Here is a 19,169-nt window from a genome sequence, read left to right as displayed (position 1 = left end):
CCACCTCTGCCCTCAGTTCAAATGAAGCAATGCTGTGTGTGCTCAGTCTCACCAGGTGAAGCAAATACAAACATTTGCTTACAACAAATGCACCCTGTGATTTTTACCCCTCCACAGATTCCTATGCAATTTAAAAAATAAATAAATAAAAAAGAGCACAAGTTCCCTCGTTTCTCCCGGGAAGCTGCTACCAAATTTCTCTCAAGATTTCAACAGTAAGGCGAACTGCTATTTTCATAAATCTGCCAGATTGTGGGTTTTGAATAGTTTCAAAACATACCAGAAGACTCTGTACTGGGTCCCTGCCAGCAAGGCTAGCTCAGTGACACAGTTAAGCCGGCAAAGAAGAAACAGACCTACAGACCACGCCCTCCCAAGCCCCTACCACGTGCCGGGGGCTCGATGAGCACAGAACTGGAATCAACACAGTCCTCTGAGCTCAGACCAAGACCACCAGCAGTTTTAAAAAGCTGATAAGTGCTATGGAAACCCAGAGGAAGGACATCTAGTTCGCAGTAAGGCTCAGGCAAGGCTTCCTCAAGGAAGTGACCTCTGAGCTGAGACCCAAGGATGAGGAGCGATGTGGGAGGCAGGTGAACCAGAGCATTTCGGGCGTGGGGATCAGCACGTGCAAGGCCCAGAGGTAAGGGAAGAGGGCGTTTGTCAAATTATAAATGCTTCCTGGTTAAGCTCACTAGGATGGCTTTTCAGAGCGAGAAATGGGGGCAGGGTACAAAGCGATGTGAATTTCTGTACTGAGTGAGTCACAAGCAACCAAGGGGTGGGGGGAGGACTGAAAACATACGACACCCTCTGCATCTACCCGCAACCCCAGGGGGATTCCCATGACAGCCTGAGCTAATGGCTGAGTCTAAGAAAAACCTTACTTTACTACCTGCTTCCTGAAGTCCCGACACAGAGAAACTCAGAGCAGCTGTTCTTCGCAGAGCCGGAATGCATCTGCTGATCTAAGCTACATATAAAGCTACAGATGTTTGCAGCAGTCAGCTCCCAAAACAGAAGGGAAACTATCTGATATCGCACGTGTGGTGAGGGTGGGCGTGGAGACAGGAGGGTAGTTTGACAATTAAAGTACATGAACTTCTAAAACGTGGCGGCTGGATTAGATTAGGGTTGGAAAATCCCCTCTCATCTTGTGTCCGTAGCACACGCGGCTCCTCATTCCCATCAGCTGCTTACTGAGCCTGGAATGAGGCCTCAGAATCCTTCTGAACAGAGCACACAACAGCCACTGCCAATCGGCGGAAGTTGACACGTGCTACAAAACCCATCTTCCCTGCCCGGTACATGATCTCTAGGGTCCTTTTTGGCTCTACTCTGATTCTCTAAGAGGCAGCCGTCTGAATGTTCACACTTCCTGGTCTCTGGATACGGAAAATAAAGCTTTTCCTCTATCAATGATCACTTCGGTATGAAGGTGGGGATTTGGGCAAGGGGACACCCAGTCCCTTCTTAGATGGAGCTCCTCCTGACTCCTCCAACTGGAGGGAGTTGCACACCCTCCACCTGGCTGACGTCGGAAGGCATGGCGATGACCTGTTAAGACCAGAGAAAAGTAATGACGCAGAGTCCTGTCTCGCTAACTCCGCTCTCCACAACCACAGAGGCCCAGGATCCGCAAACTGCCGGCAAGGCTGAGGTTTTAACCCTCACAGGCTGGAGAATGGACCCATTAGAGTTAATTCTGCCCTCCCCACATGCCCTTCATGCCTACAGACCATGACTGCCCTTGCACAGAGCACACAATCGTTTGACTGAATCCCCAGAGGACAGTATTCTCTCCATCTTACAAACAAGAACAGGCTTAGACAAGCAGAGTCACAGAACTCAGATCGGGTCCCGGGCTGGTTACCGCCTGCTTTGCCCTAACTCCCTACCATCCCTGTCGTTACTGATGGTCACAGTTCCTTCCAGAGCAAGGCTCTATCTGGTTGAGCATCTGATGCCAGCACGCCAGCGTGCAGGCAGTTAACCAGGTAAGCAGGTAGTGCCTGTTGCCTGGACGAGTCACATTAAACCGTTCACGTCGAATCCCCGGGTAGAAGAACACAGAGAACGGGCTCACTTTCCTTCCTTGCCGGGATGGATACCACGCCTACCTACGTACGTATTTTTTTCTTACTAATCCTACATGCTGCTCTCCTCTGCCTTATGTGCTAGAGTCAATCACCAACTATGCTCTGCTCGGTTTCTTATTTAAAAAAAACACCCATTCCCTAAGGGTGATTGTGGGGCTGTCTCGTCGATTTGAAACTAGCACGGCACTGAGCATGACCCCTGTACGTGTCTCCTCAGTGTAGACACCCCCGAGACTCACCCACACATGGCACAGCTCTGGGGGCCCTCCCGGGGGCTCCGCTTACATCAAAAACTGCTGTTTATTACTATATTCACAGTCAGGGTCACCTTCCCCGGGCACTGCCGAGGAACAGAGTGGATGGCATGTTCCTGGTGGGTGGGCCCATGGGGACCCTCCACACACCTGTCCCGGTCCATGCGGTCTGAATCAGGCACCTCCACCTGCTACCTCCCCATCTGAAGAGCAAACCCTGTGAAACCCTTACCTAGCTTTCTTACACCCAGAACGCGGCCCCCACCGGGCATTAACATAATCCTTTTATTTAATTATTAAATAAATGGTTATCACAGGTGGACTCTGGCAGGTATGGAGTCACATGTCCGTGTGAAATGGGCAGAGGCCTCCCAAGCGCAGCCTGACCAGTGGGCCCCTCATTCCAGTGTCTGTCCACCACCCACAGCAAGCCTGCCCCCATCCCATGGACACCCCAGCAGCACCGTGTGGGCAGCAAGAAGCCTCTGCCCAGTGACGGAAGGCAGCTGCTCCCAGGTGACCGAGAGCTCGGCAACAGCCACACCAAGCCCCTCAGACGGCATCACCCACCACAAGGGCTCCCCACCGCACCCAGCCTGCCTGAGCCACAGCAGGGGAGAGCTAATTCTCCCGAGCACCCAACACCAGAAGACCAGAAAAAGCAGAATCGACCACCAGACTTCAGCGAGAGACCCAGCATTCGCACATGCTGTAGGCGAGAAGGTGGCGGCCCAGGCAGGACAGGATGTGAGGCAGGGTCCCTCCCGACCACCAGGAGGAAAACTCAAAGCCCACATCCTATCAGTGACCATAAAGACCTTTCACAAATAACATCTCGTCCCTCCTCCACGTCCGGCCACGGCCACAGGGCACAGTCCCACTGGAAGCCATGGCGTGGTTTCCGAAGCCGGGGAGCAGTCTCTGCGTCCAGACCAGCGCTAAGAAGTTTACTAAACAAAGGCTGGTATCCAGGCAGATCCCGCGGGCTGTGCAGAAGGCTGGCCTTTGGCTGCGCTGGAACGCCTGCCCGGGCCTGGTGTTAACCAAGCTCTTCACGTTCCAGGAAAAGCCAAGTGCTGGCTGGCAACTCAAGTGCCCGGCAACCCCCGCGTCCTAGAGGGGACTGAAAAACTCATCTCTGAGTCCAGCCAGCAGCATAGAAGCAAAGTAGAAGGACGTGGCCTCGCCATGTGAAATAGGGTTTGGGGGCCTTTCGGAGCCTGTTCCCTCAAGGAGGGAACGGGGAGCATGAACAGGATCGAATGGCTGCAAGGTTGGTTTTCCTTTGTTCGCTTACTTCTCGCCTCTTCATTTCAAGGACGTGAGGTTTTTGTAATAAATACAGAAATAAAAACATGCATACAAGATGAGATCAGAGTTAGGGAGAAATGAAAAAAATAAAGGTTTGGAGAAAGAACCCAAGAACCTCTCATTAACCCCCAATGGTGGATGCTTTTGCCACCCCGTCCCTTGGCAAGCAGGGTGTGTGGGGGAGGGCAGGACTGCAGGAAGATGGCAGGGGAGGGAAGCCAGTCCTTGTGGTCTTTAAGGGCACACTTCTCAGGGGCAAGAAGATTTTTCCTAATAAGCCAGACTCCGGGCCCTCTTCCTGGCTGCCACGGGCACACCGGCCCAGCACAAACTCCCTGTTCATCATCAAAACACAGAGCCACACCGTGTGGACTACAAGGGAAGGTTTTCATGGGATCTGAAAAGCACTTCCACGATGCCCTTGACAGGAGAGCAAGCAAACACTGAGAGGGTTAAATATTAAATTCCAGGAGTTTCAGGGAGTTCCCGTTTCCCTCCGGCCTTTGAAATATAAACTTCAGCTGTGAGGGGGACTTCCTCCCAGTGTCCCAAGTATGATGCCCCTCATGGGATTCCCAGCACAGTTCCACCCCTCTGAGCTCCTCTATCCCAGGACACCTTCCCTTCTGATGCTCTGCCACACACCTCCTCCAGGAAGTCTTCCTGGCCTGCCCAGGCAGAGCGCATTATGGGCTCTGCACTCTGTGGAAAGTGCACTTACATCATTTCTTACTCTAGAACAGATCTAGTAGTTACCAACATTGTCTTCCTCCCGTCCCTTCCCCAAAAAAGACTGGGGGCTTCTTGAGCAGAGACAGCCTACTTGTTTCCAGGGTCCCTGGACCCAGTGAGAGAGGGTGGGCATTTGACACAAAAGCTGAAGGAGAGGGACAGACTGAGTTTCTCTATGGGGCCTCTGGCTGAGGGGTAGCCTGCTCAGAAAAGGAAGGGAACAGGGCCATTCTAGTCTTCTACTGGGGGGGGGTTGGAAAGTGGCCCTCCAGTCTCCTCAGCCAGAGCAGCAATCGAAATGGAGGCTTGCGTGGAGTGGGAGGAAGGACAGTCATAGCATCTGTGGGCACAGAACGTTCTGAGGTCTCAAGGTGCTTTCTGTCACTGGAAGCCCTTCGAGGACCCCCAGGATATGGAGAAATCTAAAGACCAAGAGCAAGCCCACTGAAAAGAAATAAATGGAATCCCCCAGGCCATCCTCCAAAGTTCCAGCTGTATTCACAGAGAGCACTCTGCAGGGTCCGGGGTCAGCCCCTCCATGGACCCGGGAATCTCGCCAGGTGTCTAGAATACAAGAAGCACCACGCGGAATGATGACTGTGGCCGCCCTCCTGCCTATCCACATATATATCCATCTGCGGAACTTACGGTGACAGCTGTGTGCCTCTGAAGGAGTTCCCTCTCCTCTCTGGGCTGGGTTTCTGCACCTACATGCCTCCCTCCCTTCCGTTCTGCACGTCTGAGCTGGGATCAGCCATTTACAAGTCAGAAAACCACTGCTGCACTTGGATACAAACCTTGGAAGAAAAGCCATGCTCTCTTCCAGCGTGACTGCTGGATGATTCATCAGAGAAATTAATTCGCTAACACCCTGGCTTCCTGTCAGGCAAATCTAGTCTTTTTTTGTGTGGCACGGTGACAGGCCTGGCTGCTGAGAAAGCAGGGCTTGAAGGGACCGGGGAGCTGGTCTAGGTCTGGTTCAGAACCTTACCTCGTTCTACGGATAAAGCAGACATCACCCTCTCTTGGTTCTCGTGACTTCTTCCAGAACAGACTCTGGTAAACCATGCAAATGTACTTAATGGATGCGCAAGATGGTGGGGGGAGGGCAGTTTCCAGTGCATCATCTTGGGCCTTGCGGAGCCACACACATGGTCCTGGGCAGAGATCAACTCTCACTTGACCCTGACCATTGACATTCGACCTCTGCATCTGGGAGAGCATGTGTTTAACACTCGCCAGGAGCACTGGCTTGAAGGAATAGGGAAGTGGGGACAGGAGAGAGGAGGAGATAAAAGTGGGTCTCCAGCATGCATGCTTTATTTATTGAGCACCTACTATGTGCCAGGCACTGCTCTAAACACCTAGAATACACTGGCAATAATATAAAAATAAAAAACCCAAAGATTCCTGCCTTCATGAGAGATTACATCGTGTGTGTGTGTGTGTGTGTGTTTGTCTAGATGCTCTGCTGGGCCCTGTCCCGCCCCTGGCACCCAGCTCCATTGAGGTGCATTTGCCAAAAGAAAAAAAAAGCCCCCCACACAACCAAAAACAAAACAAAACCCTAAACTGTGAAATGTTATAAATAATAGTACGGTGCCAACATCAGCCAAAAAGAGCACAGCCATGCTCCTATGATATGTGTGGCAGAATTAGTAAAAAAGCACCCCTCCCACCTCCCAAGCCCACTTCTAGGCAACCACACAAAAAAGAAACCAACTTTGTTCTTTATTTAAAAAGAAACCCAAAATGCTTCTTCACTCATCTATATTTTAAAATTTAAAACAGAAAACACTATTCCATAAATATGCCTCTCTGTCTTCTTGCTGGTGGGTCTCCCTTGCCAACGTCCCTGTTCTCAGAGGCCTCCTGGGGCCCCTGTCAAAACCTACCCAAGCATGCGCCCAGCTCACAGCTCCCCGGCCATGACGCCGTGGTGAGGCGACCCCAGCCCTCCGTGTGCAGCCTGCCCAAGCCATGGGCACAGGCCCTGCCTGGAGGACCCCCCCAAGCCAAGCTCATTGCCAGGCCGATGCGCACGGTCTCTTCCCAGCCTCTCCTTCAGAGCTGGTGACACCACCTTTTTGACAGATGTGTACTGATTCTATTCGGTGCCAGGGACACTCCATTCACCTGTCACAGGCTCAAAAGCAGCTCCTCCACAATGTTCTAAACCTGAATTGTGGTGAAGGTTGCACAATTCTATACCTTTATGACAAAAAAAAAAAAAAATCACTACGTTGTATACTGAGGATGGGTGAATTTTATGGTATGAAACTATACCTCAATAAAGCAATTTCAAAAACAAGTCAGTGTCCAATCCTTACAGATGCTTCTGCTCATCACCAGACCCAAAGTGGGGACCTGTGTCCTCTGCATATGGACAACCTCTCTCAGCCCCATGTGGTTCAGAGGCTGAACAGAGACTCTGCTGAGGGGGAGGCTGGAGCCAGGGTCCCAGGGTATGGAGGTAGTTGGTGAAGGGGCCGGAGTACAGGCTTCCAGATGGCAGCAGGAAGGGGGGGAGTGGGGACACTGACAGGGAAGAGAAGGGACACCACCAGAAGGAGGGTGGGCCAGCTACACAGCACGACAGCGTGACAGGGTGGCTGGATGGGGAGTGGATGTGTTTGACATTAGACTGGACCATACGCCACCGCCACGTCCGTAGGTCAAAATGGTCAAATACTGGCCCAACCTGACACATCTGCATGCGATACCGATGGGGAGCTCAGGCTCCGGGGGTCTGCTTACGGGCTACAGGACCGAGGGCTTGTCACTTAAACCCTACGAGCCTCTGTCTTCTCATCTATAAATGGGATGGCACAGCTGCACCCCAGAAGCACGATCCCATTCCCGTGTTTTAACACATACACGGTGCCCAGCACATGGCGGGCTCACCAAGGGCTCAAGGAGGGAGCATCCTCCTTTCCTGCTCCTCACCTGCCTCTTCACCTTACACCTCTGGCTGTCTCCAGAGCAGACAGAGCAGCAGAACTAAGCTTGAGCCACCAACCTCCCACAGGCATCTCTCCCCGCCCCTATAAAACCAGCCCCTGAATAAATCAGCACAATTCTGCTCAGCAAAGCAGACCCCCCACTTTCCTGACGTTACTAGGGAAACACGAGAGTGCCAACTGCCCCTGGAGCCCGGGGCTGTGGCTGGGATGGGCTGCATCTGGCATCCTCTACCTGGAAGGGGGGGGAACCCTGAAATAAAGCCAGAGGACAAATGGCCCGAAGGCAGAGCCAGAGGCAAGGCGAACCAAAGGCTCCCCCGTTCGTTACTAGCACACCGAGCAGGGGGGAGGGCGTTCGCCACCAGGAGCCACCAGGTGGGCCTGCGCGGCCGCTGCAAAGCCAGGGCTGTGCAAGGCCGTGGGTGCTCATGGCCAGCTATGCTAGAGACTAAGGGGAGGCCCGAGAAACCTCTTCCTTTCGGCTCACACGGAGAAAAGGCAGACATGCCAGCCCGCGGGGCCCCCGGAGGACACCCGCTGCCGCTGACCCGGTGGCTCCAGATGCTACTGCAGCTCTCGGGCACCACGGCACTGAGATACCACTTCTCCGTGAGAACTGTCCTGGGCCGATCCTTCAAGGTTCTCCTCCTTCGGTCCTGAGGCAACACTAGCTACTCTCATGAACAGGGGCAAGGGCGGCCAGATGCCGGCAGGAAAGAGGAGATGCCACAGAGGAAAGCTTCGGTCCTTTCTGTAAAAGCCAGCACTCTGTGGGGTCTTTCCTGCACTCCTGGACCCTCACCCATTCTAGGAGGCCAGAGACCAACGCCAACCAGGTCTCCGCCAGCACAAGTCCCAGCCGGCGAGTACGCTGTCCCTGGGGCCTGCACGCCGACGTCCATGAGCCATGCGTGCGGGTCAAGGCACACAGATGTGGCAGGGAAGAAATCCACCACCCTCTTCAACTCACCCGGTGAGTTAGCTGGCAGGTATGAGCGACGCTCTGATTTTCTGGAAGGTGTCCAGGAGGACATTTTTTTCAGTCCTTCAAAGTCACACCGAGTGTCCCAGCCTAGGACTTAGAAACCTTGCCCACGTGGGCTCCAGAGACCGGCGGGAGGCGTGCAAACAGATACAAGATGGGACATGCTGGAGAGATCCAGCACGGGGTGAACGAAAGCGTGGCGGGATCCCCGCGGAAGGAACATTAGTTCCCTTGAAAGATTCTTTCTTGCCAATAGCTACCACATCCCATGATGGTGTGGGTTCCACGCTCACTAAGGAGAGAGCCCCAGCAAGTCCACCACACGACTCAGGTCCCTAAGACCGAGGAAGCGGTGGCCTCGCCTGCCTCTGCACTTGCAAAGGAGGGGTTGGGAGGACTCATTCTTAAGGGGAAAAAAGGCGCGCTTGGCTTCCTGCCTCGGGGTAATAAACCACCCTTCAAAAAGCTCGCCGGAATGATCACGTGTTTTCACCGTGCCGGCCCAGAGCTGGTCGTCAGAGCTGTGCGTCCGGCAGCTGCTCGGGGCCCGCGGCACTGCCCCGGGCACCGCAGGGGGCAGCTTCCACTCACCAGACAGCGGGTCTTTGCCAATCATCAAGACATTGGGCAAATTCATTACGATCAGCTGCTGGAGAACTTCCTACAGAAACAAAGGGGGAAAGATACCGTTAAGAACAGGAAACAAAATTAAAGAATGACTAAGAAAATTACAGTTTATCAAGTCACTGGATGAACGTGCATGTGGCCATTAAGCGCTAAGTATGAAGATCCCCTATAATAGGAAGGAATATTTAGGATACAAATAAACGTGTAAAGTCCAAGTTAATTATACTTCTACCTTGATCATGAACAAATAAAAATCATGCCTGCAGATGGACGGAGACCTTGGGAAAAGATCTACTGCAGGCTGGGATAGAGGATTAGGTGTAAATTTCCTTTTAAGAGCGGTCTTTATTTTTATTGTACGGTTTGCTGGTGCAATTAAAAAAAATAGAGTAAAGATGAGAGATAAGCTACGGAGTCTTTATAACCTGATGATTCAGGATCCTAGCATTCAGCATGTCTTTGGTACGAGCTGTAAATGAGGAGACTTCTCTCATTTACAGCAGCGGCTTCCCCGGGAGAGGGGATAAATCACAGCTAATCTGCACCCGTTAGAGGTGGCGCGAGGAAATGAGCCGCCTTCTGGCCCTTACACCAAGGGGCTTTGAAAGAAGGCCCAGGCACCAGCCATCAGTCATGCCCCCCGTGTCTGGGCTCTTTAACAAGCTCCCCCAGCGGAGTGTGCTGGCCCCGATGCACTGTTTCCCAGAGCACTTCTCGGGACAGGTCTTCTTCCCTGCCCTGATGTGCCTTGTTTTTCACCAATCAGAAGATAAAAGTCTCATTTTTACAGAGACAAGTAAGGAGGTAGGTTTTCTCAGGCTTAACATATTACAAAAGTGGTCACTACAGAAGTTCTTCCAAAAGTGGTCACTACAGAAATTCTTCACCAACAAAGCTCCTCTTACGCCTTTAAAAAAAAAAAGATTATTTGAGAGAGAGAAAGAGCGAGAGAGAGCACGAGGAGGGCGGAGGGGCAGAGGGAGAGGGACAAGCAGACTCCCTGCTGATCGAGCCTGACGTGGGGCTGGATCCCAGGACCTTGAGATCATGACCTGAGCTGAAGGCAGATGCTTAATGACTGAGCCACCCAGGCGCCCCTCTCTTATGCCTTTTTAAAAACGTTTCCAGTGAGACGGCTTTTTTCCAGCGTCACTCTACTGCACAATGTGAACACGAGGATCTCTGTATTCTATATACTGCCAACTAGCGCTGATGAAGAAAATGGGGACAATCACACAATCCCCTAACCCCACAGGGCCCAGGTGAACACCCCAGAACGATGTCCAAATCGTCAGCTCAGAGTGGTAGCCTTGGCAAGCATGCCCGGAGAGGCCAACACCTTCAAAAGATGTATAAAATGATCTCATCCTCCCCCTCAGTGTCTTTCTAAGGCTCCTGTCTACACCAGACTGGGGCGGTGGGGGAGGAGAGGAGTGGATGCGGACCCAAACACACCGGACCCCTCTCCACTCAATGCTAGGGAACGTTTTTATTATCTGGGGTCGCAGGTCACCACAGGAGATGCTCATGTTTTCTCAAACACTCTTCGTTGGCAAATACCTGTGCTAGACACAAGTGTGAGCTGTAGAGTGCCTCAGCCCTCCTTCGGGGCCCAAAAGAAGTCAACACACATACAAAACAGTCTATCAACTGAATGCTCTTGCCAAAGGATTCCACAGTCTCACCCTGGGGCAAAACACACATGAAGAGTACAATCAGCAAAATCCACTTTCCAGCTCGCTCATCCAGCAAAAGTAAAGACTCCAGGCCAGATTAAGCCCATTCAGTCACGGAGTCGCTCTTCTGCCTCAACACTAAACTCAAGTGCTCAGCCCTGCTTCTGGAAGATTTACTTGTTATCACTGTCCAACCAGCTATAGCCCCTTTTGAAGTCTGGGCTAGTTTCCGTCTGTCACTGTCCAAGGGTCTGGGGCATCGGCGCTATGATCGGACTGCTCACACTTATAAAGGAGACACAGAACGTGAAATCATCTCGAAGAGCTCACAGAAAAATACGAGGTGGTATTTTTATGCTAATGATGATCTCAGCAAAAGCTCGCTGGAAACACGGCTAGAAACGATTGCTAGAAAACCCACGTATTCTCCCAAAACAGGGTGTTTTACTTTTAATTTTCCCACAAGAAATGTATCCCTTGTGCAATCAAGTAGTAGTATTTTATGAACAGATGATTTTTTAAATTTGTTCCTTTCAAAAAAATAAAAAAACAAAACACCGTGGGTCTCCTAAGATCTAATCCTGTGGCCCAAAGCACTCCCGAGACATTAACCATCTCCCTAGAGAACCACCAAGCACGTTTTCAGCAAAAGCAGGCTCCGAGGTATCAGAGTCATCCAGTAGAAATACAGTGCGAGACATATATTAATTTCAAATGTTCTAGTAGCCACCCTAAAAAAGGTAAGGAAAAAAAGGTGTGTCTGTGTGTATGAAAATACTCGAATAATACGTTAAGCCAACATATCCAAAATACCATCATTTCGCCACATAACTAACATAAAATCATGAAGGAGGTATTTTACATTCTCTTCTCAGGCTAAGGTCTTTGGGATCCAGTGAGGGGATTATACCCAGGGCCCATCTCAACCCAGATGCGAAATTTTCATCGGAAACACTCGATCTGCACAAAGTAGCTTCACACCCCCAAGTTGTCCCCAACACAGTTAAAAGTTTTCCGGTGCCTGAATCAAACAACAATTTTCAAATTTCATTAAAATTTCACGTCCTCGGTCACACCAGCTGCACGAGGAGGCCCCAGAGAGCCACATGTGCCTAGCAGCTGTCATGCCCCCGACATGACAGTCAGTACCCTCGGGGTGGCAGGGCCTCCAAGGCGACAGGCCAGGCCCTCCATCTAGTGGGGACGTGAGGTGGTTGCTGACGAGGAGACCCTCCCGCCCGGGACTGAGAACAGAAAGCCACTGTGCAGGCCGCAGCTGACACCGGCCGGCTCGGCGGGCACCTGGTCACACCCTGGCCGGCTGCGTGGGGTGGGACAGAGCCAGGACGGAAAACAGAAGCCAAGGGGTGTGCTCTAAGCAGCCCTCAAATTTGCCAGCAAGCCCTCCCAGTTCTGCAAAGAGCAAAAGCAATGCCACTGTCACAGGCTGAGGCCAGGATGAGGGACAAGGGCACACACGAGCCTCCACGCAGCCTCGGTCTTGTCACCACATCCTTGTGACCTGATGGGCAGGAGGGAAGAGGCAGAACCCTCACCCTCTGCAGAGAGTGGGGAGGACGAAGGGTTAAATCTGGAGGTCCAGGGGGGATTTTGATCCCCTCCTCTGAGTGGGTTATCGGATCCTAACAAAAGATGCTGGGGAAGCCCCAGATGTTCCTTTTCATAAACGAAGCCACACATCGCATCCTGGAAGGTTCCCACTGGTAACTGCTGTAAACAAACTAAGAGTCCCAAGAACAGATGAGAGGAGGGTGGGCGTATAGGATTCTCAGCGGCCGAGGGCTGGAAAGTGCTCTGTGATGTAAAAAAGGGGAGAGAGCCCACCTGAAACCAGCCTGGCTGCAAATCCAGGAGCTGGGATCTTATCAGAATTCCGAAGTTCCTCCCAGGCCGTCAGCCCTACATGCAGGGGGAGGGAAGGGGCCGGCCAGGACACTCTGCAGGGAGCGTCTGTCGCCCCAGTTGGTGGGTGCCAGGGGCTGCGCATCTGTGTTCGCATGTGGTGTCAACAAGCCTAGAGGGTTGCCCCCCCCCCGCCGGATTCCCAGCTTCCTGATTTCAGCAGCATCCCAAGGGCGACGACACAGGGCCCATGGCCTGGCTCTAGAGGTCATGGCTGGGGAGAACTTCTGAGAACAGAACCAGGCAGCTGAGTGGCAGGAAACAGCTCCCTTCCTATTCGAATCCTCTCCTGACAAGTACACATGTATTCAGTGGGGAGGGAAAGCACAGGACACCGGGGGGAGCCCCATTCAGGGCCTCACGGATCATGGAACACTGGCAGTGACAGGAAGGATGACAGAAGGTGCTGATGAGCAGATTCCAGAGGCGCCGGGTTACTCGCACACCTCACACTTGATTACAACTAAGCGGGTGGCCACGGTGGACCCAGGAGCACGGCTTCACCGCCTGGGACGCCAAACGCTTCTCCTGCTGGTCTCTGAAACCCGGGCCGCAATGTGGGCTGCTGCCACAAGGCCAGGCTACACCCTCGGCACCCTCCTGTCCCCAGCCCTCCTCAAATCCTCCCCAACCTCACTCCTCTCAGGGAACGTTCAAGGTTTCCCGAACGTCTGCACTTAGCGGCTATCAGCAAAGTCTCAGGATGAAAAGATCTAGAAGGCTCTGTCACTGCCCTGTGGACAGCGCTGCCTGGCTAGAGGCAGGAGGACACAGTGAGGGGGAGTCAGAGGCCTGAGGCAGCACTGCAGGGGCTGGAGAGACCCGGGAGGGACCCCAGCAGGGGCCTGATGTGACCCCCTCGCTCCGAGGGCTTGTAAATGAAGCTCAATTTCTGCATTCTGTCCAGTCACTCCATTTAATTGTTAGGTCCCTGCGGGAGGTGGGCCCCCCAATTCCATTCTGGCCAGTCCCCATTCAAGACTTACAGAGAGTGTACCCACCCGACCATGGCAGCTGAATGTCCTGGAAGAACCAAAATGAGCCCGTGCTTTTTCCCAGGACCTCCTCTCTTCATTTAGGAACAGGGGACTCAGCTCAGGCCCCTTAAAATGCCCTACACACTTACCCTGGGCATAAGTGCATGTACCCCAAACTCTTAGTAAACGGTCCACCTCACAGTACAACTATCAATAACAGTATATTAAAAGGAGGGCCTAAAACACTCCCCCAACACCTCAAAATACAAATGAAAGTATGACGAGGTGTGTGATAGAGGAGAAGCACCTCAACACTGTGGCTTCGAACGGGTCCCGGGGTCTGGTTAGGTCCTCAGAGACACAGCGCTCATCCTGATTCATCAGACAACAAAAGATGCTTAAGACACGGATACACAATTGCATGTACGGTACTGAAGGCATGTTAGTAAAGAAAGAGAAACTCTCAAAGAGAATCTACCACAATGACAGCACATTCTTTCCTAGGGCCACCAGGACAAGGGCAAGATTTGCCAACATTTTCTACCGATCCTGTGATGCTCATACCACCTTAAATGATGCTATTCGAACCCCGTGGCACGGCTTCTCGCGCAGCATGCACCTGCCAGCGACTGAGCTACGAAATGACAGGCTCGTGAAAATTATCTTTTCCTTCGAGACAATTCACCATGTATCCAAGAGGAAAATCAACTGCCTTACCATTTTTTAAAACACCACCCCCCTGCTCCCAAATCGAAGTGCACTCTGGCATCTCCCACAAGGAAACGCAAAGCCTCCCCCAGCTGGGAAGAGCAGATGCCAGCCAGCAGGATCCAGGCGACCCCGGACCAGGAGTGGGGGGCAGCGCTAACTTACAGGGAGGCCCTTGGGGGAGGGGTGGGCTCCAGAGCCCCAGGCCCTTGAAGATCGAGGCTCAGGGCTCCCAGAAAAGTTCCATCCACTGCCTGGGGGCAATGTAGAGGCCGCACTGAAGAGGCTCACCATCCTGCCAGGGCCAGCTTGGACCTCTGTGCCCACTCAAACAGAAAGGTCATTTTCTACCCCCGTGGAAGAAATGCAAGGTCCTGGAGAAGTTGCAGGGTGGAAACACATGTGTGTGTGTGTGTGTGGCCTGTTGGATTAAGAACACGGATGTCATGAAGACACTGAAGGAATTCTTTTTCTCCCCTCCAAATGAAACTCCGTTTTGTAGCTTGATACTGTGCCGGGAAGACAAAACAAGTATTGCTAAAGGTCAAGTTTTCGGGCCCACGAGTGACCCTCCATAGGGGTTTGGATAGGAGCTGATGTTGAGTAAATGAGGGGAAATCCCCGAAAAGTTAAGACAATCACCCAGCAGAGGCATCCAGAAGGTTACCAAGGTGGTCAGGATGGTCCGAACAGAAAAATGTGCCTTCCACAGAGCCAAAGAAACAAAGAGCCTTGTTATGGACCTAGCCATGTTCTCAGAGTCAATACTGAAAATCAGAAACACGCATGGTATCAGCTTTGAGTGTACACCCAACCCACCTTCACGTCTGCAGTTCAGATATTCAGAAGACACACGCTGAGCACCGTGCTGTGAGCTGAGAACTCTCAGCCTGAATGGAAAGGCGGGGGGGGGGATAGAAAATCACAGCACAGAGGGCGGGGGTCAGAGCAGCACAGCACAAGGAGCACAGCCAAACTCTGCCCAGGCAAGTCTGGGAAGGCTTCCTGGAGGAGGTGTCTGAGCTGGGCTATGCAGAACGCTTAGGAGTCCCACAGGAGGAGAAAGCCCAGAGATGTCTGAACTGCTAAATGGGGCCAACAAGTCAAGCCTAGGGTTACACTGCACTATACACACTTTGCAGTTCCCACTGGGGCACACTTTCTTCCCCCCACAACCCTAGCCTCCACTCCTCCCAGTCAGAATCCTATTCATCCGCCAAAGCTCATAGAAAACATCACCTTCTCCATGCAGCTACCTTTGATGCCCCGAATCACATACCATTTTCTTTCCTCTGAATTCTAAATGCTTCATTTGCCCACATTCGTGGCCCTCTCATTTTGCCCTGTCACTCAACGCCCCACTCAGAGGCAGTGAAAAGCTGCTATGGTGACAACTGACAAAATCAGACTGATCAGAAAAGACTCCTCAAAATTTATATTAAGATTTTCAAAAAAGGGGGTGCCTGGCTGTGTCAGTCCATTAAGCATCTGACTCCTGATCTCAGCTCAGGTCTCGATCTCAGGGTTGTGAGTTTAATTAAGCCCCACATCAGGCTCCACACCCAGCATGGAGCCTATTTTTTTTTTTTGGGAAGAGGTGTCCTGTCTCTCTCACACTAACAGGGAATCAAGTCCCGAAAACCACCTGCTTTGCTCCACCACCGTGATGGAAGTAACTCAACTCTCTTCGCCTGGAACCCTGGCAAGATCAGCTGCTGTATGTATGCCTTAAGATTCACCAGCCTGCAGATGTTAACAAAAGTTAAAACATCTCATAGTGAGTTTGCAGTGCTGGTTTGGAAACTTTTCCATCGTTAATTCCCAAATATGATCGTTCTAGGAGGAAACAAAGCAAAACAAGGCTCATTAAAAATTCCTACATTACAGGGCGCCTGGGTGGCTCAGTTGGTTAGGCGACTGCCTTCGGCTCGGGTCATGATCCTGGAGTCCCGGGATCGAGTCCCGCATCGGGCTCCCTGCTCGGCAGGGAGTCTGCTTCTCCCTCTGACCCTCCCCCCTCTCATGTGTTTTCTCTCATTCTCTCTCTCTCAAATAAATAAATAAAATCTTTAAAAAAAAAAAAAAAAAAAATTCCTACATTACAGAAGTGACTCCGACAGGAAAGATACCACCCGAATTCCAACGCTCCCAGTGTCTATTCCAGTGCCCTATAAGAGAAGAGATGTCTAAGCCCCACAGCAAGAACCTCGCTAGGGAGTACACAGCACTAGCAAGGGCCCGCGCAGGTCACACGCCTCTGGGACTCCACAAGGCTGAGATGCCCACGGAGCACCCCAGACCCACAGAGCTGGGGACGTGCCGGGGTCCTCCGCACGCACCGCACGGTTTATGCTCACGTCATCAATGAGCTGTCCTCCACAGGACACATCTCAAAACCTCCCACCTGGATCTGGCCGAGAGGGGTTCCTTAACGCCCTTCAACACTCCTCGGTCAAAACCAAAAACTGCCTGAAAGCCTGGCCTTGCCAAACACACACCCAACCGCAGCAAGGTGCCATCGCTTTCCTGCTCCCCACAGTCTCGTGAGGCGGTCAGGAAAAGAATCACTAGGATTTCCAATCTGAGAGAACCACGGCACAGTGCTGGAAACGGGGCTTGGTGGCAGGGTCCAGAGCGACGGCCAGGAACGGCACTCCGGGTGGTGAGCTCTCCCCGGGGCCACGCCAACTGCCCCGTGGCCCAAACTGGAGCACTCCGTATCGGTGATGCTGGCCTCATACCTTCCGTACGTACAGCCTGCTGCCCTCTCCCCGACAAATCCTGCCCCCCCACAGTATCACCTCATCTGAGATCAAGAGGGACCTGACTCCAACACCATGCGCCCCAGCCCGCTTTCTGGGATATCACTGCCGAGAGCACGAGTTTCTAACTGAGCTGCTGGGAGGAGATGTAAGCCTGATGATTTATCCTCGGCCACCTGTTCAAAGCCTGGGCCCGTGGGGCCACGTGCTTGTGATTCCATCTGGACAAGGGGCTCTGGCTTGTACCGCATTCCCTCTGACTGGGGCAGGGAGTCCTGGCAAAATGAGTGGGTAATGAAGTACTTTTATGTTAAGAGGCTGTCACGTAAGGCTGCTGATAGATTCAATCCATCTGTTCTAACTCCTTTCAATTAATCCTGGGGTCCCCAGGGCCTGAAACCAGTTCAGACTCACAGGAGCCCAAGAGTACTGGTTTCCCCTAACTAGGCCACACTGCATCTCTGCAACCCGTGATTTAAAGCTACCGACTTGGGCCATCCAGGGTTACTGCGGCAGGAGCAAACCTCCTGCCCCCATGTTCGTAGCTGCCTCTCCTCATGGCTCTGTGCACAAAAACAAACTAAGACCATGCTTTATTCACAGAAAGGAAAATAAGTATTTCCTCTGAGCAGATCGAGGAGCAGACCTGTGGGAAGGAGCCCCTGGAAACGCAATCACCACTGTGTGCAGGCAAAGCTACTTGCAGTGTGACCTCAGGCAAGCCGCACCCTCATCTGTTCCAGGACCAGGACCATCTCTAAGGGATGTATGGCTCCTTCAAAAGTCAGGGGAGGGGAAGTGGAAAAGGAGACAGGGTGTTGGCACGGAGGAACACGCACATCTTTACGAAGTTACTAACTCAGGGCTGCCAACTCTGAACCCGGGCAAGTGCCCACATGGCCCAGAAGAACCCAGGGGAAACCCAACAGGGACGGGGGCTGGAGGATGCTCAAGTGTCCCCGCAAAGGCCTGTCACCTTCCCTTTAGGGTTGGTGTGATACCTGAGAAGCTCTGTGGGAGGAGTTGTCTTATCTGATGCTGGGAAGTGCCTGTTGTGAGCCCCTGGACCAAAAACGGTTATGGGGGAGCCCCAGAAGCATGGGGAGGGCACTGCATTCAGCTCCTCTGAGAAGAATTTCTGCCCATAAATGCTGTTTCAGAAACCACTTTACATGGTAAATACAAGCCTGTCACCAGCAGCCAAAGTTGGGTTCTAGGGAAGAACAGGAACCACAGGTACAGGGAGCGGGGGCAAGGGGTCCCAGGTGGACCAGCAGATGGACACACAGCCCTGCCGACAGATCCCAGCCAACAGCAGGGGGCTAGTGAGACGAGCTTTTAAAACTGAAAGAGCCTTCCAGATTACCTACAGAGCAGGGAAACTGAGGCCCAGAGCGGAAAATCATAGGGGTGCAGCATCACATCTGGTTCTAGAAACCCAGGTCTCCTCTGACTCTGCCCTAGAGCTCTTTCCAGTATAGCAAGGAGCTCACTTCCATTCATCGGTGTCTACTGAGGGCCTCCTACACCCAGGAACATGCTCCAGCAGGGGCTGCGGCAGGGGTGCTGGAGGGGGGTCCTGTCCTCACACTCATTGCCTGGGGTGGCTCATGCCCTGTGTTCTCCTCCCAGCAAGAACATCAGCATCAGTGCTTGGCGTTGACACAAGGAACCCCAATCCATGGCAGTGAGGGATCTTACAGCTGTGGGCCAGCAACTGGAGAATTCCTTTTTTTTTTTTTTTAACATATTTATAAATTTTTTTTAATTCTTATGTTAATCCACATACATTACATCATTAGTTTTAGATGTAGTGTTCCATGATTCATTGTGCATAACACCCTGTGGTCCACGCAGGATGTGCCCTCCTCAATACCCACCACCAGGCTAACCCATCCTCCCACCCCCCTCCCCTCTAGAACCCTCAGTTTGTTTTTCAGAGTCCATCGTCTCTCATGGTTCGTCTACCCCTCCGATTTCCCCCGCTTCATTCTTCCCCTCCTGCTACCTTTTTTTTTTTCTTAACATATATTGCATTATTTGTTTCAGAGGTAGAGATCTGAGATTCAACAGTCTTGCACAATTCACAGCGCTTACCAGAGCACATACCCTCCCCAGTGTCTATCACCCAGTCACCCCATCCCTCCCACCT

The 19,169-nt window shown here is 52.3% G+C and overlaps 1 protein-coding gene across 1 annotated transcript in view; it reads right to left on the bottom strand.

The window, feature by feature from the left end:
* CCDC88C (coiled-coil domain containing 88C) overlaps positions 1-19,169 on the bottom strand; it is a 117,797-nt gene that overhangs the window by 56,800 nt on the left and 41,828 nt on the right. The window contains exon 4 of the mRNA XM_044918051.1: positions 8,936-9,005. Coding sequence (XP_044773986.1) covers positions 8,936-9,005 — 70 coding nt within the window. The remainder of the gene's footprint in view (positions 1-8,935; positions 9,006-19,169) is intronic.

This window comes from Neomonachus schauinslandi, chromosome 9, assembly GCF_002201575.2.
Source record: "Neomonachus schauinslandi chromosome 9, ASM220157v2, whole genome shotgun sequence".
NCBI classification, from domain to species: Eukaryota; Metazoa; Chordata; class Mammalia; order Carnivora; family Phocidae; genus Neomonachus; species Neomonachus schauinslandi.
The sequence above is the reverse complement of the archived record's forward strand: the minus strand, read 5'-3'. Positions and strand labels throughout refer to the sequence as shown.